We start from the raw sequence: 24,239 nt of genomic DNA on the forward strand, positions 1-24,239 counted from the left end.
CGGGCCTGACGTGGAAGGTAGGAGGATACTAAAGTCCTCCAGGCGCAGGGCGCTGATAAAACACTACAGCTAAGCTTCAGCCACGGAGTTTAATCGAGATCCGGCGGCTAAAACCGACTAAATGGCCCCACAGGTAAGCGTCTCTGCGTTGTTCTGGTGTAATGTACCTGTAGATGCCGGTTCAGTAGGATTGTAAGGAGTCTGCCTGGTGTAAAAGGTGCACTCGTTTGGGTTTGTTTGGCTCTGGAGTCTCAGCTTGAGGAATTTTCTCATTTCTTCATTCATATGCACTTTCACTCTGTGCGTACCTGTGCTCATTTAAATTACATTAAAGACAGGAAATTAAATTACAAAAAGACTGGAAATCTAGTAAAGTTGTTTTATTTCTAGAAAAGAATATTTACATTGTAATTAATTAAACCTCACTTTTAATTAATTTTCTCTTGTATTAACCACATATAAATATATAAACAAGCCCAAGAAACTTACATGGTATTTTATGAAAAAAAAGTGCACCTCAACTTTCACCTCGGGATAGGTTTTCACTACAGTGTCCACACCATAGTGAAAAGTGTTGTCTTTTCGGCTGGCCACCGCCCAGAAAGCAAATAGTGGTGCTGTGTGCTGAAAGCTGCCAGGCCCAAGCTAGCGTGACCGCTTCCGGAGCTGCCTCACCGTCCAGGCCTGGTTACCTGCCTACAGTAATGGAGCGCTTAGCCTAAAGGGGGTCTAGCATATATAGCATGGTTATCAGGACTGGTGGGAATTAATTCTGTCCTACTAACATCCTGAGTCCTGTGCATCTCAGCTCTGAGTGCCAGGGGAATACCAAGACTCCTCTGGAGTCTTTTGACCAGTAGCAGTTTTATCAAAGGCTCAGTAAAAGCTCAGATTGGTCTTAGTTGTTGTAGTTTAGGTTTTAAAAGGTTACAGAAACAGTGTATTTCATGGTGTAGGAAAGAAAGTAGGTCTTATTAAAACAGTATTCCTGCTACGATTTTTAAACAAACATTACATTACATTATACAATATTTGTTGTTGGGTGTGTTCATTAACTGGGCACAGTCTCCTAATACCTTCTTAGTGGTATGGTCCTCTTAACTAGTAGAGAGAGAGTGTTCAATGCTATGCTTGCTCGACCACTTAGGAATAATCTTAGTGCCATCGTGCTTTTGGGGAGCCCAGGTCTGATTTGCTGCATCAGATGTGTTGGGAGCAGAAAAAACTCTAAAATGTACAGAGTACAGAGTTTTACAAGACCAGGGTTGGGACCACCGCTGTGTTTCAGGATTGCTGCAGGATTTTTAACTTTAATATTTTTGTTGATGTCTGCCAATAAATTGCCCTCATTAACAATACCCTCTATGCTGGTGTTTTGAGTCATTACCATTAGCTGCCCTTAGGCAAGTCTAGTCAAAGTCCCTTGGTTGTTGTTGCTGTCTCAAATCAAATGACATTGAATTTAATGAATCGAATCCCAGTTCCTAATGTTATGCAACTTACAGTAAATTTATACTTTAAAATGCAGAAGACCTTAGTGAGCCCTCTTCTTTTCTGTAGTACTCAGATCTGGAATTGGCCATCAATACCCTGGTGACCCAGTTCCATGCAGCCTCTGCTAATAACAGTCCCACACTGACCGTGGAGGAGTTCCAGGGCATGGTCTCCAAAGATCTGCCAACTATGGTGAAGGTAAACTGACCTCAATTATTCTGCCTTGCTTTCTTTGTGCACCAAGAGATTCGCTCTCACGATGTTGTCTTCTGCTGTTTATAGGGTGCATGTGAGACAGTGGACTGTTTTATGAGTATGACTGGAGTAAAGTTTTTATGTGCTTTTTGTACAGACCGCGGGTGATCAGGAGGGGCTGAATGAGCTGCTGAAGCAGATAGGCGTGGAGGACGGCCATGGAGTCACCTTTGAGAACTACTGGGAGCTGGTGAATTCCCTAGCCAACCAACAGTGTGGATTGCTTGAGAAAGACAAAAGTGTTAAATGTACCTGCCTGTTACTCTGAGATCCTGGCAAGTGAATAACCCAACCCCGAGCAAACAACTCCAATCAGCCTCTCCAGCTTCCTGCAGTCTGGTGCAATGCTCTCTGAGAAGTCCAGCGGGCCCTAGATCACACCTTTTTTTTTTTTTTTTTTTTTTTTTTTTTTTTTTTTTTTCAGGCCTTATCATGACAACATTATTACTTTTTTTCCAGGCATATTCCACCTCTACACCTGTAACTGAAGAGTTCAACACTGCCAGCATTGGACTAAACACCTGGTGAAGATGTTATTTTAGAAGATGCTGTGTTTTTTTAATGGCTGATATGCTCTGGTGCTGCGGGGATTTTTGTTTTCTATTAGTCAAAATGTGTCTGAATCATCTTGTCTGTGCTATTTTTGTATGACAAGGATAAATGAAATAGGCAGAGGGATATTTGTATGATGGAACTTCTGCTGTTTCCAAGATTAAGTATTTGATCATGTTTTACATTTTTGTATACAGAAATTGATTTCTCAGTGTGAATGAAAATGTGACATTAAACATCTTTAAACAATAAATCCAGTATCATGATGTTAACTACTCTAGTGTTCACATGCATGTTTCAGAGACTCCAGTGTCACCCAACCACTCTAAACCTGTCTCCTCAGCTCACGACAATCATATTTTAATGACTGCACACACTAAAAAGAAATTGTACCGCTGGGTGGGGACAAATGGGGATTTCTCACCCATTCTACAGCGCAGTTATCAAATTTATAAAATGTATTTCTATAAAACAACAAAGCTTTGATGTTACAGACCTAGGTAAATACATCCAAATTACCAATCGTGACAGCGGTATCCAACCACCAGCTAGATTTTAGGCCCCTGTATATTGGAAATTTCCTAGAAAGGTGGGTGTTAACCCAGAGGATGCAGCCAGGGTAGGTGTTACACAGTGTGTTGTGTGTGATGAACATTTTCATCCAGGTTCAGTGCAGATCAATGATTACTACTAATTCTTATGTCAGAAGAAAATAGTTCTTTATATAGTTCTATTTATTTATTATTATTATTAAATAACTTTGAGTTCAACTGGCTCAACTTCCTAAAGCCAGGCCTTGGAACCTCACACCAGGGGCGGATCCAGGGCCCCCTAAATGAAGCATGGGTCACCTTAGCTTTGCAGGCGAACAGTGGCAGAGCGGCACACCAGTGTAAATAACACATTTTCCAGTCGGACCCGTTTAGGGGAAGGACCGAGTTTCCCCTCATTGCTTTTAGTTGATGCATGTTTGAATGAAACGTGAGAATCTATCAAATATAGAATAAAATATAATAGTAAAATGTAACTGAAAACTGTCTAAATTTAATGCTAAATGATATCTGAACATTGACCGTTGCCTCTTATTGTCTACAATGCACGATAAAGTCAAAAGTAATTAAGCCCTCTAACATAGTCCATGGCTCCAGGCTGGGCCCCCGCAGCGCCCACAGCCTCACACCCTCCATATTCCTGTGCTTTCTCGTTTTTCGCCAAAACTAATTAAGCAGCTCTATGTGTGCTAGATAGGAGACAATGTGTGCGGAGCAATGGTACTATCCCTAGCGCTGACCACAATAAGGGTCTTTCTTTCTCACTTAGGTTGTCTAAGGGCTGCTCACCACATCGAGCCACACGTGGACTCAGCAGCAACCTCTTATTCAAAGAGACATCCAGCTGTTGCATGTGAGAAAGACAAGAGCCCTTAACACGACAGGGTGCTTATTTTTGTTAAGGCATGGCCACAAAGATATATATATATAGGCCACAAACTAGGCTTCTAATGGCCACTACATAACACACACTCTGGACAAAAGTATTGGGACACCTGCTTATTCATGAGATTTTATGATGTATTCCTGCTTTTGTTGGAGTAACTATCTCTACTGTCCAGGGGAGGCTTTTACTAGATTTTTACTAGAGCATTGCTGTGAGGATTTGATTGTATTCAGCAGTACAAGTGTTAGTGAGGTCAGGATGTTGGAGCACTATCATTCCAGAAAACACAGCTGCACTGCTCCATAGCTCAGTGATGGGGGAGGGTTATACCCCTCTAGCCCCCGCCTAGCATTAGACATGGTGCTGTCGGCTCTTTTTCTCTATAAATTCCCCCAATCAGCTAATAAGCATTTAGAAATGGTGCATAAAAGAATCCAGCTCCGTAGTCAATAGAAAGGCAGAGTGCAACCTTTATTTCTGTATGAAGTATACAAAATAGGTGAAGACTAAGGCACTACATGTAATGCGTTAGCCTGAGACAGCCAGCACTCTCCAAAAGCAGTCTAAAAAAGTGTGGCTCCTCTTGGGCCTTATATACTGTCCTTGTCTAGCTGTGGCTACCCCCAGGCATATTTTTTTATCATAATATCTCACGATTGGGTCCGCTTATATTACTATGGGAAGCCCCTTACCCCTTAACCCTGTCACTTTTGTATTCACTTATGTCCTTCGTTCTTACGACTTTATTTTTTTAAGAGTGCTAACACCTGCAAGGCCATTTGTGCTGACGATCACACTACTGCAGAATTTGGGTTTTTTTCCAATCAGTTCACCTCTGATTCACCCCAAGTAGGCTCTGCCTAGCCCCCCAAGGGTATTACACTAATCTTGAGTACAGAAATGCTGACTGTCTCAGGCATGGTCATTATAGCAGAATACACATTTAAACATGTTTATGAGTACATAATGTATTCTTACACGCAAATAATCCATCAGTGCCATATTGTCAGTACTTCTCTAGAGTGACTTCACAAGCTGTGTGTGCATTTGCACATCTATGTCAGCACTGGGTGCAAATATTTTAATAATGCAACAGAATAAGTGAATCAGCCAATTGCAATGGAGTGCTTCCTGTTTGAGGATTGCTCCATAATCATCTAAGACTAAATGCCATGTGAGTGACCGTTCCCAGATCAATCCTGTCTCGGCGCCTCTGTCCTCGTGACCCCTGTCCTCTTTAGCTGCGCCTCTGCTGGAGCTCAGAGGAAGCGCACGTGTGGGTTTAGAGGAGGACCTGAAGACAGTTACAGGCTGCGAGCCGTTAGTCAGGGTATTTGCATATCGGGTGTAATGTTTATCTGAGAGAATATTTTTACATGTGCAAATAATAACTACACATTATAAGAGACTTTTATAACACTTTTATATTTACGACATTTGTGTTTACATAAAAGATCGCTCCATTTTTATTGTATATAATAATACAATAAAAGTCTCTAAATCTCTAAAAATCCGTACGGTGATTAAAACTGCAAAATAAATACATTAATTCACAGTGACTATTTTGTAAAAATTAAAAATAAGAAAGCATCGCTTAATGAAATAAATAATACATTTAAATGCATATTGCTTGACAAGAACAATGCAGAAAACAAGAAGACAGTAAATAGTATATTTTATTTTATTATAATATTAATTATTATATATGTATATACTGACATTCTACTTTGGCCACACTTACAGTGGGTTTTCTAGAAATGTCTGGTATTTATTTATATTTATTTATATTTATTATTATATATCTTTATTGTTATTTATTTTTACCTATTTTCTCACACACACATTTATTTATTTATTTATTTATTTATTTATTGTCTCTATGCACTTACCAAGGCCAGTTCCTCGTGTATGTAGTTTATCTACTCTGTTTCTGACAAAACAAAAGTTCTGAACTCTGGGAATAGAAACAGCCCACCTCTCCCCACCCCCTGCTCCTCAATCAGCTCTAACTTCCGCTGGTCGTTGCAAAGCTGCTGCTGCAGAAACACAGGACATACACACACACACACACACACACACACACACAGACCGAGAGCAACAGCTGCTGTCTTTATGAAACGTAAAGCTTTCACGTCACTCCAAGTCATTTGGACTAGAGATGGTGTTCAGTGGCCGAGAGGATGAGGGAGGAGAAGGAGAAAGCGGGAACACTCAAAACCAAACAGAAGAGGGGTGGGAAGCCTGCAGCGCGTGCAGAGTCTCTCTGAACTCCAGCACTGCCCCCAAACTCCTTCCGTGTCTTCACGCTGTTTGTAAAGCGTGCGCTACCGAGAACAATGACGGGGGGAGCACCAAAGGTAAAGCTTTTCTGGTGTTTCGTGGATTTTCGTTCCTACAACAGACGTGAAGTCGTCGTCGAGAGCTCTCAGTGCTGAGTTCAGTGCCTGCAGTCAGCCTGTGCTGTATTTGACTTTGTCTCGAGGTCTGCTGGAGCAATCGCAGGAGGAGACGTTTGCGCCATGCACATGCTGGATTTACGCATATATAGCTAGTACATACAAACGCATGCAGACATCCCTGCTACTGTGCACCCATTCAAATGTGCACACGCAGCATGCACAATTGCCACATGACTAACATGGGTAGAGGGGTATGAAGCCCCCACTCACCCCCCGCAGTGGAATTGAGTACTCTTGGGTGGTGGAGCTCCATTAAAACTACTGGAAAGTGTTGATCTGGTGGATCCAGCATCAGTACCTGACCTCACTAAAGCTCTTGTGTCTGAATGCATTCAGATCCTCACAGCAGTCTCTAAACATCACATGTTAAGCTGCCCTACAAGAGTAGAGGCTGTTAATGCTGCAAACAGAGACATACTCCTTAGTAGTACCCTTGATTTCACATGAAAGTGTGGATAATCTACAAAGTGTTGACTATATCTGCAGTGATGGCACTCTTAATTCTAACTCTGTATAGATATGCTTATGTCTTTATGGGTCACTTAGGGGGTTGTATATGGTGTACAAGCTGAGGTTTGAGGCACCACAAAAAGAAATATTAGTGTCAGCAGAGTAGATTAGCAGAGCACACGCTCTCGGCTTAATGTCATGTATAAGATGCTGTTGTGAGCTCAGAGGGCAGTTCTGGGTGATCCACAGTATATGTTTATACTGGTACACCAGTTCACCTTCAAGGTAGCAGATGGGACAGCACGGTTGGCAGCGGAGTCTATTTTTAAACTCTTGAGGTTGTTGAGGAGTAGCAGGAAGTAGATCTTTCTTTCTTCTTTAATTTTAAAACGTTGTGGGTTTTTAAAGCTTCATAAGCATTTCCTGCTTGATTAGGAGAACCTATGTTTTGTTGTTTTTTCTAAATTAATATGTTAGAAAAAGGGAGCAGCACACCTCTACATGTTTTAATGCACAGCTAATGTTTATTGGTTTGTGGCGTGCAAACATTTGGGCATATATATTTATACATATTTATGTTTAATTGTTCACACAATATTTTACAACATAATTCAAGTAAATGCAAATATGTATCAAATCTTAAAATAAAACAAGCTTCATATTTTGTTTTATGGTATTTTTAAAAGGTTTTTTAAATCCTAAAGTTCAGATGTTAATAGTGAAGTCATACATGGAGCCTTTGAGCAAACTATATTTTCCCATTCAATTTTTACCACTATTTTACTATTACTAACATTTTAAATGTAAATTACTTTAATTCATTTTCGATACTAAATAAAATGGTAATTTAGACGTAACATCTCTGGTACCTATCACCATTTCTATAGGTTTTCATATGATAGCATATGTGACATCATTTTACATCAGCCCGTTCTGAATAACATGGTTTAAATATCTATTATGATTTATAATTACTATTATTATTCATCATTAAATTCAGCAAAATGTGAAAAAGAGAAACACTACACTGAAGTATGCAGATATTCATGTAGGTTTGTTTTCTGTGATGGACTTGGTCATTTGTTTACTATTAGAAAGTCTACAGAACGAATCATTTGACCATATTGATGTCATTTCACATGTCTGGAGCATGTCTATCTTTAGTGCTAGTTTTGCGAGTAAAACAGTAAATGTAACAGCTCAGAAAAGATCTGTAGAAAAAAAGTGATAATTGCAGGCTTGAATGGTCACAGTTAAATGGGTTGTAAATTCTCTTTCTCTTTCTTTAGAGTGCTCTGTGTGTGGCCAGTCCTTCAACATTGCCGAAGTTACAGATTGCTTTATTTTTGAGGACTCTGCTCCTAAGGTAAACCCCCTGCTCTGTTATAGGGCCTCCAATAGTTCTCCCTGCCTGAACATGAAATTATGCCAGCTTGCCAATGTCTCAGAACAATATTGTAAGCTTCTATTTAGCTTTATTATATAACTATTTAACTCTTTTTAACCCAGGGTTGGGCGGTATCTACTGTTTTCATACCGTCTTAAAATACTACCACAGTATACGGGTTGATGTGACTTCCTCATTATTACAATCGATAAACGATCAAATACAAAGTTCGGTTTGCTCACAGGGTCACAGGTTCGGTCAATCATTCAATAAGTGATAAATTAATAAACCATCAGTCTGAAGATTGCAAAATAGCAAATTTTGCTTAGCTAGGACTATCTCGGCTACAGAAACACAGAGTATCAGGCAGCTCACCGCAGCTGACACATGACTAAAAATTCTGTGTCTGAGAAAGCGACTGAAGTCGGAGTGACAGAAAGTCATAATGGGGCAGTTTGTCATTTTTGGACCAGCCAGCTAAGCTTGGATAAATTACAGAAAACCCACAGCACAGACCGTGCACCAGCTAACTGAGGCTCAAAGCCCACATGTTAAGAGGATACAGCCTCATATTTGAGAACACAATATGGAGTGACGATCTGTTTTAAGCCACATCTAGCAGTAATCGTGATTTGCTTGCTTTCCGTTTCATTCAAACTCACAACTTCGGTGGACTTGTTTTTTTCCTACCTGTTTTCAGGCCTCCCCAATCAGTGAGCTCCCAAAGCGCCCCCACCCTGTGGCTCTCTTAAACACACATGAATGAAGTAGCTACCTATACATAATTTTGAAATATTGCGTTAAACGATACCACTGCCCAACCCTATTTTCACCTTCAGTATAGTATGCGACTGGGACACATAGTGACTTACATCTACATTATAAGTAGTGCTTCTGTTTCTGCTTTTTCTATCTAAATGACATTCAAACCTATTTCTGTAACTCTGCATTTAATGTGCTGTATCTGTGTGCAGTGTGGAGGGTGTGAGGAGTCTGCACTCAGCGGCTGGTGTGTGCAGTGTGAGGAGGCTTTGTGTTCAGACTGTGTATCAGCCCACAAACGAGTGAAAATGACACGCAACCACACAGTCATACCAGAGGAACCTCCATCAGGTCAGGCTCACTGATAATCGTGGCATGTACTCCTGCATGCTGGATATGAAATGGAGCAGTAATGTAAGACCAAACGCGTCAAAGCATTCTAAGCATACTTAAGACTAGAGATGAAACTCGCTAGGATGACATGCTGGGAAACCCCCAACTCAGAGTATCTCTGGTAAACACTGCGCACTTAAAGAATAGTTTTTTATGTTTCATGTTTTTTTGTTTGTTTGTTTTTTTTTTTAGGTTTCACGTCCAGCTTGCGCTGTTCTTCACACAGGCAGGAACGTCTCAAGTTCTTCTGTCTTAACTGTGATGAGCTGACCTGTAGAGACTGCCAGCTGATTAACCACAGAGGCCACAGGTATTATTGGTATTATTATTATTATTATTATTATTATTATTATTATTATTATTATTCAGAATATGTGCTCTTCAAACAGCATATCAAACACCATTCTTAACACCAGGTGTGGTCTGGAGGGATTTAAAGCCCCCCAGCATTGAACTGTGTGTGTGAGTGTGTGTGAGTGTGTGTGAGTGAGTGTGAGTGAGTGTGTGTGAGTGTGTGTGAGTGTGTGTGAGTGTGTGTGAGTGTGTGTGAGTGTGTGTGTGTGTGTCCTAATACGTTTGTCCATATAGTGATGAAAGAAGATGAGTTTAGTCATTGTAAGAATGTGTTGTATGTCACTGAGCATCAGTGGAAAGTGTCAGAGAGGTTTGACCGATGACTTTTCTACTATATTGTAGCTTTTTGTCTCTGGTCTAGATTTGAACCTTATTTTGTTTTCTGTACTTTGTCTTTGCTGTAGTACCACATTCTGTTTTCTTCTCTATTGTACCGACCTTTGTGCTTTTTCTTTTTTATTCCAGTACACCTAGTCTTCTCTAATCTGTGTTTGTCAGCACTCAAAGTGTTCAACTTTATGTGCAATGCTCCGCAGTGCTCAAGGTGCACATAAAATTCCAGTACACACGTTGAGTCTATTTCAGGGAAATGTGACAGACCACTGAGATGTGCTTTGACCATGTATTTATTGTTCAGTCTAAAATGTTTTATTTGATGCATCATGTGTTATTTCTCGAGCACTGATGTGTACAGAGGTCCTTTACAATAAATAGACACATTTCTGTAATCATGTCTCTGTATCAGTAATGGCACATCAGTCCAGGTTTGCTTTTCAAACATGAATCTTGTTCATCTAATTTCAGTTTTCTTTTGCTGGAGGAAGCACTGTTGTCTCAGAAAGGTCAGCTGCAGAAGCTGATGCACAGCATCATGGAGCAGAGGATCACTTTGAATGCCAGCCTGAAAGACCTGGATGCAAGGTGTGCTTAATACTGGAAAGTTTACAAAAGAATGGCCTTGGGTTTAATTACACGTTACTAAACTTTATACTTCAATCTTCAGCAGTGCATCCCCGGTACTGTGAAAACATTTAGTGTGTCACAAAGCTTTTACAAAAGTATTTTACACTGATTTGTCTCCTTCACAGTGTACCACATTGTACATTTATAAAAATAAAAAAAAGAGGGGGAAATAAGGTGGTGTTTGCACCTGTTTCATAGGTAAATTCAAATATGTACTAAATCATAGTTAGATACTATCTTGTAAACTAATTGGATTAACTCAATGTAGCACATCTAGGGTTCCTGTAGTTGAGGTGAGGAACAGCTTTATTATCATTGCAAGAGCAAATTGGACAGCACTTTAGACTAAAGAGCGCCAACCCCTTATTAACAAAATTAACTGACTTCATTTCCGTAAGTGTTGACAGATTATTTTCAAAGAAATATATTGTTCTTTATCAGTCTGACTCCCGACTCCCTGCTCCCTGCTGACATTCCTTCCTGTGAAGAGATGTGCCCATCCAGTTATTTTACCCTCAGTCTCTTAATGCTTAGTATTGACTAATACCGACCCAATCTTTGTGTTTCAATGAATAAAAGTCACATAGTTTAGGTAAGATGTGCTGATAATTAAAACTGAAGTAAAATTATTTTATTTTTAGTCAACAATTTATATTAAATGTCAAATTCTGGGCTGCTTTATTTTTCACCTCTCTGACCATTCAGCTCCCAGTTCCTTTATGATTTGGTTTTGGTGAGCAAGAGGGATAGGGTAGAAAGTGCCTCCCCCAGCATTGAGCTGTGGAATTGTGTTCTCTGGAATGATAGTGCTACATCCAATACAATTGGGATGGGAAGTGGGGAGGTGATCATCCAATGTCCTGACCTCATTTAAGGTTCATGTCACTGAAAGCAATCAAATCCTCAGAGCAATGCTCCAAAATGTAGTACAAAGCCTTCCCTGGACAGCAGAGACTGTTACTTTAACAAAAGCAGGATATACTATTATATACTTTATTCTTTTTATATATTTTATTTATATATATATATATATATATATATATATATATATATATATATATATATACACACACACACACACACACACACACACACACACACACATATATACATATATATATATATATATATATATATATATATATATATATATACTCTTAATTTCAGAAAAAACAATGAGCAGTGTCCCAATACGTTTGTATCTTAGTGTATCTGCATCAGCCTTATCTTGTAACTTGTAATGAAAAAAAGATTTGCTATTATTTTCATTATTATTAAGTTGAAAGCCATTGAATGACTGTCATTTTGCATGACAGAGATTAATGCAAAATGTGTTACTGTCACATTTAAAATAAGCAGTACTTTAGTATACCACAATTCTTTTGTGATATGGTATTAAATGGTTATTGTACAATGATTTGCTGAGAATGAGCTACATAGAAATGGTTTCAGATGTTTAAGTGTTTCACTGTCAGGTAATTTTTATCTTTTTTAAAAGGCTAAACAACATAACGGAATCAAAAGCTACAGCGAAGATGAAAATGGCTAGTTTGGTGCAGGACTTGCAGTTGAGGATCTTTTCAAGAGGCCATCAGCTGTTAAAGGAAGTGGAGGTAATTACACTGTTCTGATATTATTATACAACACTTTCATGCTGGGACTGTTTACAAATGACATTGAGTTGTAGATGTAGACCAATACATCACTACTCCATATTCCATTTGTTTGAGGAGTTATAGGAGTGAGTAATATAGGTCTGCAAACACCCGTGGTCCCATGGAGTTTAAGCTTCTCAAAATGATGTACACCACTAATGTACAATTGTAACTTTCGAGCGAAGTCAGGATTTATAAAAGAGTACTTGTTGAGTAGGCAATGTACTCATTGTCCTTGCAATGTTGTGTGGTAAATGGGCTTACTAAATTTTAAATGGGTATATTGATTGTTATATATTAGGTGGTACACTTGCTGGTACACTGTTCTCTTTTGTGGATGATTTTACACATTTTGGTTTTTGTTGACAATTAAAATTAAAATAAATACAAATTTGCATAGGCTAATTTCTTCCTCCTACAATATTTGCATTGAAAAAAGGTCCTGACTTTGTGCCATACCTTCTTCAGTATTATCTACGAAGTGGGACTGGACATCTTCAGCTGCATTATCAGCTTAACAGTGTTTAAGGGCTACTTTATGAATGGATCAGTCAATAACAATTATTAGCCACTGTTGCTGTTAAAGTTATCATTTATATTTCTTGCTCCTGAGCTCCCCCTACGGTCAGGAAATGTAATTCATGCTGTAAACCACCACTAAAGTACATTCTTAACACATGTTTCTGCACAAGCTGAGAGTATTAGAACCATCACTGTTCTATTACCAGATTAATATATTACCAAAATAATATTACCAGATATTACACAGATAAGACTCCGGTTATGCCGCATATTGCAGTTTTTCTGAGCATTGTCCTGCCTGCTTTGTCCAAGTCACAGTGCAGTGATCAGCATGTCAAGACCAGAGTAGAAACAATAGTGATACTCTTCTTCCTATTAAAAGAAAGTTAAGCTAACTAAAACTTTGTCTGTATATCTGGAGGACCTGTATTTGAAGGAACAGGAAAGTCTGATGAAGATGAAGACTGCCCTCAAAAGTCTGGAGAACAGACAGGTGTACATCACTGCCTTCATTCGGAAAATACTGAGCACCAAGGGCCAGTGCGTCCTGCTGCACAAAAAACAAGTAAGAAATGAATGAGCCTTAATTTGCTCTTCTTTTTTCAGGTAAGTCTACCAGGAGTAGGCAATGATGGCACACTAAATAATCAGTGAAAAAGCATACCACTCTTGTGCTATTTCCACAGTTTGATCTAGAGCTTTTTTTCCCCCCTTCAGATTGCTAAACGGGTGGAGGGACTTCTGTCACAGAAGACATCCCTGATTGAAACTGTACTCCAGCCTAGCCTCCTTCTCAACCAAGACATCCATCAGATTTGTAAAACTTTTGGTAATCAAGTAATTATTTTCTAATACTCTGATACTTTGTAACAGTCTCCTGATGCATGATATGATGATGTGGGATTTGGGAATATTCATCCCCAATGTCAGAAGCCACAACCATCAGAGTCACAACCATCAGTCTCTGTTCTGGACTGCGGTGTAGCATGTCCCATGCATCACCGTAGGAATAAGTAACATATATGTCTGATTCAGGATATATAGATGGTCATGGTTTGGACAATGGCTGATGTACACAGAAATGCAGCCACAGACTGAAGGGTGGATTGTTTTTTGTTTGTTTGTTTTTTAAATTGAAACAATGTAACATAAAATAATTAAACATAAAATGTTCAGCTTCAGATTATGTCATTAACAGGTGAATCAACATTTGGATTTTAGATTCCTGGTAAACTAAGAATTTAGACCTTAATTCTCATTTTATCTTCTTTCTCCAGGTTCGGTTAAAGCTGTCAGAGTTCCTTACACTATTTCGGGAAAAAACAGGAATGACCCTAAGCCAAGAGATAAACAGTTTCTGTCCACCTCATTGAATCCAGCACAGCTCCAGACTGTAAACCATGCTGGTGCTTCCTCGGTTTCCCCTCCCTGTGCACCTGTCCAAACGTCTGTGCGGGTGAGCCCTGCTTTGCCTCAGTCTGTCTCGTCCCGCTCTTCCTGCCCCCAGCCTCCACAGTCTAAGAGGATTGTAAGAAGTCAGTCTGATCCTCAATCTCAGTCTAACTTTTCTATACAAGGCCAGACAATTTCAAAGGGTTTGCGTCTTAAGCAGAGCAACCCTGATCTTGCTCAGCTAGTATTGGCACGTCTATTACCTAAGTCTGGTGATGTCCGTGTTTCAGCATCTCATCTAAATGCTGCTTCTTCTGTTCCTGTTCGCTCAGCCTCACTTCGCTCCTCTTCTTCACTCAGCAGTGCCTCATCCCAGTCCTCGAAGCCCAATGAATCAGTCATGGTCCAGTCCCCCTCTCTCACACTTAACCATCCTGGGTCTCTGGGTCTTCCGTCTCCCTCCCTTGTAACTCCCTCTGCTCAGTCAGGGTCAGTCCAGGGTGTATTTGACTCTCAGCCAAATATCTTATCTGGCCGTTTGCAGCAAAGTTTCCCTGTATCTCAGTTGGTTTCTGTTCAGTCTGCTTCAACTCAAACTTTAAACTCTAATTTGCCACTTCAGGGTGTTTCCACCAGTGGACCCTTACCTGTCTGTCAGGTCCCCTCTACTACTCACACTGTCTTTGTGCAACATGCTCAGCCCATTGTTGTTCAGTCCAGTCCTCTGCTCTTCAGTCTTCTCAAAAACAGCAACCCTTTGCACCAATTGGCTCCTGTTCCCACTGTAAAGCAGACCCCTGTTCTGACCTATGCACCACAGCCAACTCTTCTCCTTACCGCACCAGCCAGTGTGCCTGCAGTAGCAGTTAATGTGACCTGTAATGCTCCAAAGGTTCCCACTACTGCCACCTTGGTGAAATCATGGCATCCTGTGCCTACCAAAACATCTTGCCCGTTGCCTGTAGCCCCAAATATCATTGTTTTGCCAGGCAGCAGTAATAAAGATCTAGCCAGCACTGTTCCGAGCAAGCCCCCACTATCATCCACTGAAACACTTCCAATTACCTCCACTAATCCAGACCAAAGTGAATATTCCACTCCGCTGTCCCAAAAGCCCCAGTGTGAGCTCCCAGTGCAAGCGCCAGCTGATTCTGTGTATGAGAGGAACGTCAGCATGCGTGACCGGGCTTCTCCGGCTTCTGAAGAGACAGACGACAACCTGCCCACTTCCACAGTGTCCGAGACTGAAACCAAAGAACTCACAATAGCCCAAGAACAGTGCCTGCCCTCATCCCCCTCACCGGATCTCATTTCCACTGTTCCAGTTCTGGAATACCCTCTCAACAAGAGCTCGGTCTCTCAGCCCAAATCTCAAATCAACAGCACCCTCACCATGTCCTTCTCAGAAAAACCCTCCACATCCAAGCACTGGAGCATAGGCATGCCAACAACACTACAACAGTTATTAGAACAGAAAGCTGCTCAAGCCAGTGTATCTGCTGAGGAGACTTCTGCATCTGATGCAGAACACACATCTTCCCCCAGAAACGTCTTCCAGGTGAGAAAATACAGCGAACACTGCCCTTAGTAGGATGAGACAGTACATATATTAGGAAAAAGTACAAAAATACAGTACATAATATACAGATGATGGTGTGCATCATCGAGACAGTGTGCTAAAGCATGTTCAGTGCCATTTATAGGCCTCCCACTTTCTAGCTTGTGGCATTAGTAGGTTGTTCAGCATCATGAACACTGTGAGAATATTAAATTGTGAACTCAGTATTGTAAATTGAGTTGGTAACATCCCATTTTACCTTAAAATAACAGCTTCATATTTATTGTGATACTCCATTGACTCGCAGTTGGGAGAATAGCATCTCTATCTTTGCTACTTTGGGCTCTGCATGCTTCCAAGTGCACCATGTTACTCTGACGAAGCTGGTAGGACAACGCTGGTGGGAATTTCATAACACTGCGTAACCCGAGTCATATTTGGCGCCTCCGTTCACAGGCTTCTTTCACTTTCAGTGGCAGTTCTGTATTGCTAGGCTTATCAACAAATGTGTGTGTACAGTGTGTTCCTTAGGGGTGTCTCAAAGTACAAATTACACTTGCTGGTACTAGGGGAAGCCCAGGAGCAAGAAATACCAAATCTCATATAATTCTGCCATAACCAGAACAGTTCATTGTTTGCTGTTGCACTGGTTCTTTTGGTTGGTTGGTTGGTTGGTTGGTTTAGATTATTTGCTCGTTTTCTTCACAGAACGTTTTTCTGCTGTAAAAACTACTGTGAAAACACATTCTGAAAAAAATCAGAAAAACATTCTGAAGAAAAACTAGAGCAGAAAACCTAAACCAACCAACTAACTAGAGATGGGCAATATCGTGGTACACAATATGCTTTTATGAGTGTCTCGTGAATATCATCAGTGCTTAAAGAGCTTTAAATATCTTTTAAATATTGTGATCTTGAATTGTACCATATCACCCAGCTCTATAACCAACCAAAAAGAACCAATCGTAACTAAAGTCACCTATTATGTGTTAATTACAGAGCAATGGTGAGATGACTAGAAGTGATTCTGTACAAAAGGAAAAGGAAGAGGAAGAGGAAGACGAAGCCATAATTGAGTGTAAGCCTCCATTTTCACACACAGTGTTATTTATATTTGTTTAATCTACTCTTGCCTTTATTCCTCCTCCTTTTTTCTTTTTTAGGGGAATTTGAATTACCCGAGGACAGCAATAAGTATGTCTGCATTTCTTCTGCTCATTCTGAAGTACCAAACACACATTCTGCGTTGCAATGGGCAAGTGTGTGCTATGTTGCTTTGCACTCTTTGTTTATATTTGTTTGTTGCAGGTCACTGTGTGTATCTCTGCAGCGGTTGCCTATTTCGCTTCCTGCCTCTGGATCACCTCTGCCTCAGTTTCACATTGTTTCCTGTGGCCAGGCAGATGACATCATGCTTCAAGAGATCAGCGAGGAACAGGTATGTCGTGCGATCAGCTGCGAGTATGTATGTCTGAAGACACTTTGAAAGCTGGAAGCAGATGCTTTGTTGGAGGTTGTGGAGGTTTGTAAACTGGACCAGAATTGAAACACTCTTTTAATGCAACCATTAACAATTCACAAAATTCAGGCTCCTTTTAAATGGTGTTGCCTGATGTACAAGATTTAAAGGGTTGCTTTAAAATGGTCCAGATTACTGATATAAAGTATGATCTGTAATCTAATCCAAATACCTAATGTATTTAAGGAACACAGTCTAATTACTTTGTTATTTGTCTTTTTTTAAGTTATATAATTAAATAAAGACGCGTTAAAACTAATTTCACAAAACATCTTTTATCAGGACAAATAAACTGCAATGGTTTGTGAGACAGAAAGTTACTAGGCAACATTACAACACTATATGGCCAAAAGAATTGGGACATCTACACATTTACCCCTACATGAGCTTTTGTGGCTTCCCAGTCAAAATCCATAGCCATTCATATAGAGTTGGTCCCTCTTTGCAGCTCTAACAGCAGGTTCAGAACTCTTTTCTTTTCAATAATACCGCTGTAGAATATCTATTAGGGAAGAAATTTCATTAATTAATTTGTGGCAGCGGTGGTATCCTATTACAGTACCACACTGGAATTCAGTGAGCTCTTTAGAACGACCCAGTCTTTCAGTGTGTGGATAGGTGATTTTATACACCTGTGGAATATGAATGATAGAACACCTGATTTCAATGATTAAGAGTTGTGGCCCAATACTTTTGTCCCTTTAGTGTATATACGCTGGCATGTGAATGCAGGATCTAGTTGCTGTCAGCGTAACCATGTCAGTCACAACGACAACAGTGATTGGTGGAGTGCTTCATAAAAATTGTGCAAAAGTAGTTTTAATGCAGTTGTATCAAAAGACATTTTTATTTTCTTTTATCTTTTGTTTTCTGTTGTTTTTCTTTTCATCTGTTTTTTTTTGGATCAAGGTTACAGAATGCTGTTACATGCATTCTGTTTCTACCAAACCTTGTCAATGTTTCATTAGTTGGCTTTTTTATGTCTTATTATTATTATTATTATTATTATTATTATTTAATTTTTTTTCTTTCATATGTATCTAATCTTTCTTATTGCACCGCTTCTGTTCTAGCCAATCCAGAGACGGCTCAGGATCCCTGCAGTGCCAGATGCTGCCTCAAGGTTGCAGTGTAGTACTCCTGACGGCCCCTCACTAGATGGCCTGCTGAACTGTGCTGTCTGTTTGTCTGCTGGAGCTACACTCATATGTGCAGAATGTGGGAGAAACTTTCATACTCACTGCCATGTGCCATCAGTCCTCTCTAGACCCATGTAATGCAACCAGTCTGCTTCCATATTCGTGTTTTCATATTTCTTTGAATATTTAAAAAAACGATTCATAGGAGCCTCTGAAATCACTGAAACAGTAGTATTTGAACTTGGTGATTCTGTTGCTTTTTACCATATGCCATTTGTATACCATTTTAGAGCTGTTTCAAGACCCCCATTGTTTAATGTTACTATAAAACCTATACTAGGATTGTTTTAAGGACCTTTAGGCCTCTGGAGCCTCAATGCTTAAACTAATCTACTCTCTCAGTGGGGTAATTAATCTGTGGGTATGTGTCCCTGCAGTGAGGCATGGACGTGTACTTTATGCCAGGATGTGTTTGATGACAGTGACCCATTCAGTCATGATCGACTGAAGGAGCCCTACCTCAGTCTGCAGGACCAGAGGGTAAGCAATAAATAATACTCAATACTGGCCTAATGCATCCATAATCACTGCACAAGTGTGCAAACACATTCCTATACTGAGTTGCCAGTTTAGTATTACCTTGAATTTACACTCTATGGATATATTGCACAGATTATGGCTCATCCCCCTTTCTGCCATTTGTCAATGGAAAGAGACAACCATTGTTGCAGATATTAATTGGATAGTGGACCATGTCTCCAGTGTGCTTATGCAGAGTAGCAGAGACATGTTGGCTTGTGACATTGCAGGGTTTTCCTACACTTAGTAAAATTTGCATGTAAACAAATGAACAGACAACTACAAGCAGACTGTGTGTGTGTGTGTGTGTGTGTGTGTGTGTGTGTGTGTGTGTGTTAGCTGGAAGTAGTTGACTGTGATTTTATTGGTCTGGGTTTGTTTTCTAGAGATGTGAGCAGCTCTTGCTCACTTTGATGTGTGAGGAGCACAGCTACCTGCTCTTCAAAGCAAGCAAGGTATGAGCTATTAGGCAGTCCTGTCACATCAGTTGACAGCAGACAATAATTGAAACTACTCAGGTTTGTATTTTAAATGTTAGAATTAATACATTGTTGTTTTTTTGTTTGTTTTTTTCACATCAAGCGCACTGCAGGAAGCGTGGAGTTTGATTTTATCCGAGGACGGCTTCAGGGGAAGCGGACTCCTCCGTACCGTTCCGCAGCTGAGCTGGTCTCAGATGTCTGGGCTCTTTTTGACGTCTTGTCAGCAAACTCCAAGGTAATCATTTCCAAAACAGGTTTATATATTATGTATATGACTTTATGGAAAGACTGGGGAGGAGAAAAGACTAAACATCTGTATTTGAGTGAATGTAGAAATTCTGTTAAAATATTAAGTAAATTTACTCAATGTATTTATTGCAGTTTTTATATTCATTTTGGTTAATAGTTTGTCGTGTCTGCATCCACTTGATTCTTCTTAATAAAATTGTTCAGTAAATAATAACTGAATGCGCAATAATAGAAATAGCAATAATACCAAAACTCTTTTTATTGTGGCTTCTTAAAGGAAAATACAGTTTTTACGTGTCTGTGTCTGTGTCTGTGTCTGTGTCTCTGTGTGTGTGTGTGTGTGTGTGTGTGTGTGTGTGTGTGTGTGTGTGTGTGTGTGTGTGTGTGTGTGTGTGTGTGTGTGTGTGTGTGTGTGCTTGCAGAACAGAGACTCTGTCCTCAGGCTTCAAAACTCATTTAAAGAGAGGCTGGACATTGCCTTTGGGAAGAGCCTCCATGCTTCTCTTCTGAGGCCTCTCAGCAAAGCCAAACAGAAGGGGGCGCCAGAGACTGAGCTGGACAAAGACAAGGCCAAAACTACTCTTAAGAAGATGAGACAGTTTTTAGCTGCAAAATCTGGTACAGTGGCAAAGAGACCCCGCACTGGCAGTCCAACCGAGGACCCCAGCAAGAACTCCCCATGTTCAAATCCTTGAAGACTGTGTATTTAAATGTACTTATAAGTACAGCATGATTTCTGTATGACAAACTATAATCATGATGATGAAGTTATCATGATTATGAAGTTAAAAACTGTAATTTTTACTCCTTTTCTACTTTTTGTATTATTTTCCAGTAACTTAATTTTGATTAAAGACTCTGGTTTTGAAAGAATCTGGTGTTGGTTTGTGTTTGTCTTTTAGTTTAGAAGCAAAGTGAAGAAGAGGAAACTAATGCTCTCTGTTTGCATGTTTTAGTTTCTTTGGTTCTGTGAGGATTTTGGGGGGGGGGGGGGGGGGGTTTGTCTTTTTTTTTATTTTTTATTTTTTTATCTATTTTTCTAAATGGGGGAGAAAATAGTTTGTACTAAATACTAATTTGTAAGACGTACTTTACTCGGCTTTAATTGCAAAATAAAGTATATAAACATTAAAAAGTACTACTATAAATATGTAATTATAAAAAAATCCAATTCTTTTTTGACAATCAATCAAGCTCAAACATTTTTGTTTCATTTAGAGAGGGAGACAGTGAACTCAATTGTTTTTATTTATTTAAAAGAAAAAACTAATAAACAGACCAGCTTCATGTCTGCTTTAGTACAGCCCACTAGTCACGGCATCTCACGCTGCATCAAGAGGATGTTGTTGTTGAAACTTTTACTGAAGTATACCAGAGTTTACCAGAGTATAAATACAGTGCAGTCATGCTTTACCTCAAAAACTTGCTCAAAACTTTTTCCAGCATTATTTCATTGCTGTGTTTATGTGAAATTGATGTTTTGTAACCCAGGGCAGTGAACGGTCCAGCAGAAGTAAAGCAGCTATACCTGTGATCTAATTCTATTCTGTTGGTTAGTGGTGGTGTAATGGTGTCCAGTAGTCAGAAATGGTATTATGTGTTTTTGTAATGGGTTGATATCAGTCTCTACAGGATATCAATGGTTTGATGGGTGAATTGTTGTTTGATGGGTTTAAACATGTGGTCTCTAATGGTAAAAATAAATAAATAAATAAAATCAAGAGTTATATCATTGCTCTTTTTCTTTTGGTATTTCTACTAAATTTGCACACAGCATCTGCTTACTTTACATATTCACTGCTTGTGAATATTTACTGAATTTCTTTTTTCTATTTTGTTGTTAATTGTGTGCCAAATTTGCAGCACCTTAACTGTTCCTGACAGCAAGAAAACTAAATAATGTTAAGGACTGAAGACTCGTTCTCGCTGAAGTCAGATGCGCTATGCTGATTGGTGGAAAACACCGTCTTTCTGTAAGTCCCGCCCACTCGGTCTATATATTGACGACATGCGGGGGCAGAAAGCATTCATCGTGTACTTGAGCTTGGTGCTTGTACCTTTGTGGACTCTACTGCTGTACAATGGTTGTTCAGGCTAAATCCAGCTCTCATTACTACAGCAAGACAATGGATGGAAACCAGCATAAGGTGGAAGCAAACGTCTTGTTACTTGGAGCAGAAAATGTTGGAAAATCAGGTAAGCTTGGACTCAAATGTGAGAAGTTTCAGTGTGTTCTGAGGTTGTGTATGATATGAACACACTATTCATGTTATTTACTGTTGTTTTTGTTTGTTGACAGCTCTTACTGTACGGTTCCTCACAAGAAGGTTCATTGGCGAATATGGTGACATAGGTAAGTTTGTTTTGTATAATTTAATTTCTAGATGTGCTGCATAGCCCTTGATATATTTATTCACATCAGTGAACTGACAGATGTTCTCATCTTTTACAGAATCAATATACAGTCACATTGACAAAATTGACGGGCGAGAGATCTCCTTCAACATCTGGGACTCTCTGTATCCACAGGTGAGGCCTCCATTTCCATCACACTACTTGTCTGTCATGTTGTTCATACTTCATACTTAGTCTTCTTGAAGTGGTTGTAGTCTGACTTCTTCAATGTCTTTCTTTTGATTAGAGCTGCGAGACCACCGAATCAATCAGTGAAAAGCAGCTGCAGTGGGCGGACGGGGTTATCCTTGTCTACAGCATCTGCGACCGCTCCAGCTTCGAGGTGGTTCGCCAGCAGGTGCAGCTCATCCGCCAGATGGGAAAGCTCTCTGCATCTGTGCCGATCATCGTTGTGGGAAACAAGAGGGATCTTCAGCACCAGAGAGCCGTGTCCAGTGAAGAGGGCAGACTGTTCGCCCTGTCAGCCGACTGCAGCTTCTTCGAGATCTCTGCGGCGGAGACCTACCACGGCGTGCTCTTGGTCTTCCATGAACTGCTGGAACTCATCAAAGAGTCCCGGGCCCTCAAGAAAGGAGTCGCCGGAATCAAAGGCATAGTGAGGAGCGTGTCCGCTGTCTTTGGGAAGAAACGAGAGTAGAGGTCACCAAGATGATGTTTCTGACAAGCTGTTGAGGTCATCCTGGATGGCCCGAAGGCAGAACTAATTGCCAAAGAGGCCGAAATCAGGGCAAACTGCTCATCTGAGTTTCTGAGCCAAGTGTATACGTCAGGTTGGGTTTTGTAAGTTTAGGGCCCAAGTGAAGGCACTAGAAAGTTGTTTTAAGGGGTTCAGATATTTGCTTGAGATGTGAGATACAGTATGAGCACTGGTGAGGTATACTTAAGGGCCAAGTCTCCATCGAAGGAGTAGTGAAACAGTCCATGACAACTGTAATCACAGTTAGCATTCAGGTGATATAATGACTTAAGCAAGACAGTCAGCCCCAGAGTCATAAGACGTCTGTGTTAAGGAGGACCCAAGAAGTGTACAAATGGAGAATGGAAGCAAAAGTGTGAGGCTTTTAAAACTGTTTGTACAACCTTATAATTTGTGTGTGTGTGTGTGTGTGTGTGTGTGTGTATATATATATATATATATATATATATATATATATATATATATATATATATATATATATATATATATATAGTGTATGTGTGTATACATACACACACACTGAATAGCTATGTAAATGGCTGTTCGGGTTGGATTCACTATATCCTGTAACTGTGTTTTAGATTATGAGATGATGAAGAGATAAGAAACCACACACTTTACTGCTCTTCTGTGATTTCTCAGACAACACATTAAAAGTCACAATCAGAAAAGTGTGTTCTTTATGGAGTGTTGCATAGCTGGATAGTCATGTTTTTCTTTTTAAATCTGTAAATTTGACTGTATTTAAAAATGACAAACAATAAATATTTCAAAGAGAGAATCAAGAGTGATGTTTTATTGTAAATGTGTAATACAGTGACTGGCGTGAAAGAGATTAGGCAGAAAGCATCTACCTTTTAATATCTTTATTCCAAAGTAAGCATATTACATTTTGGCACAGATGTGTTTATAAGAAGACATTAAAATGTTAATAACTAATGTGACATATTTGGGTACACTTACACTTACAAACAAATAAGATCATATAAATGGATCACCATTGATATTCCAAGTGTAGTTGCAGTATTACTCAGCAGTTGGATGTGTCATATTTGTAGCTGTTGCTGTTGCGGTTGTAGTTCAGGCTTATCATGTTTATTTCTATAAATCATCAAACAATATTAATGCTAAAGGACCAGGATTAATATCACAGAAAATGATTTCTACATTTATTAGCAGTGTGTATTAATCAGCTATATCTCCATTCTGAAAGCGTGTAGGACAGCTGACTAACATGCGATTCAGCTTCACACCTACATACATGCACTCACTCCCACCTTCAGACAGCTTGCCCACACTCCTACTCTGACTGATCCTTGACTGGTGTGAGATTGTGTCTATTAGTAAGTGTTGTACCATTTCCCCCACGTTAACTCAGTGACCTGCCAACCATCAAACGTTGACCAGCTACCAAAAACAATGTAACTAAATAACCCCTGACAATTCTCCAGCAGTAACACTTGTTCTGCTCAGACTACGCAGGTTCTGGCCATTCATACAGTACATGCTTGTCTTAATTTATCCAT

General features: G+C 39.8%; 3 protein-coding genes across 7 annotated transcripts; all 3 read left to right on the forward strand.

Moving 5' to 3' along the window:
• The first annotated feature begins 47 nt into the window (after nucleotides 1–47).
• Nucleotides 48–2,148, forward strand: s100v1 (S100 calcium binding protein V1). The gene is made up of 3 exons (XM_072678738.1): nucleotides 48–133; nucleotides 1,561–1,692; nucleotides 1,847–2,148. Exons 1-3 carry the CDS (start codon nucleotides 122–124, stop codon nucleotides 2,015–2,017), a joined length of 315 nt encoding a protein of 104 aa, XP_072534839.1. The 5' UTR covers nucleotides 48–121; the 3' UTR covers nucleotides 2,018–2,148.
• A 3,616-nt stretch (nucleotides 2,149–5,764) lies between these two features.
• On the forward strand, nucleotides 5,765–20,454 carry trim33l (tripartite motif containing 33, like). Of its 5 annotated transcripts, XM_072679433.1 has the most exons (17): nucleotides 5,766–6,095; nucleotides 7,937–8,013; nucleotides 9,009–9,147; nucleotides 9,382–9,499; nucleotides 10,348–10,464; nucleotides 12,005–12,119; nucleotides 13,105–13,248; nucleotides 13,401–13,512; nucleotides 13,961–15,633; nucleotides 16,633–16,711; nucleotides 16,797–16,827; nucleotides 16,942–17,071; nucleotides 18,226–18,425; nucleotides 18,729–18,831; nucleotides 19,257–19,325; nucleotides 19,453–19,587; nucleotides 20,024–20,454. In XM_072679433.1, exons 1-17 carry the CDS (start codon nucleotides 5,897–5,899, stop codon nucleotides 20,294–20,296), a joined length of 3,714 nt encoding a protein of 1,237 aa, XP_072535534.1. In that variant the 5' UTR covers nucleotides 5,766–5,896; the 3' UTR covers nucleotides 20,297–20,454. The 5 variants fall into 5 exon arrangements, 4 of the variants coding, with proteins under 4 accessions (XP_072535533.1, XP_072535536.1, XP_072535537.1 ...); XM_072679432.1 differs by having other exon boundaries at nucleotides 5,765–6,095; nucleotides 16,797–17,071; XR_011979696.1 differs by lacking the exons at nucleotides 19,257–19,325; nucleotides 19,453–19,587; nucleotides 20,024–20,454 and having other exon boundaries at nucleotides 5,765–6,095; nucleotides 16,964–17,071; nucleotides 18,226–18,370; nucleotides 18,729–18,806.
• A 1,189-nt stretch (nucleotides 20,455–21,643) lies between these two features.
• LOC140555486 (ras-related and estrogen-regulated growth inhibitor-like protein) lies at nucleotides 21,644–23,153 on the forward strand. The gene is made up of 4 exons (XM_072678739.1): nucleotides 21,644–21,797; nucleotides 21,901–21,954; nucleotides 22,054–22,130; nucleotides 22,243–23,153. The coding sequence occupies exons 1-4, from the start codon at nucleotides 21,683–21,685 to the stop codon at nucleotides 22,651–22,653; spliced, it is 657 nt and encodes a 218-aa protein (XP_072534840.1). The 5' UTR covers nucleotides 21,644–21,682; the 3' UTR covers nucleotides 22,654–23,153.
• Nucleotides 23,154–24,239: the final 1,086 nt, after the last annotated feature.

The sequence above is a fragment of the Salminus brasiliensis genome, chromosome 5, assembly GCF_030463535.1.
Source record: "Salminus brasiliensis chromosome 5, fSalBra1.hap2, whole genome shotgun sequence".
NCBI classification, from domain to species: domain Eukaryota; kingdom Metazoa; phylum Chordata; class Actinopteri; order Characiformes; family Bryconidae; genus Salminus; species Salminus brasiliensis.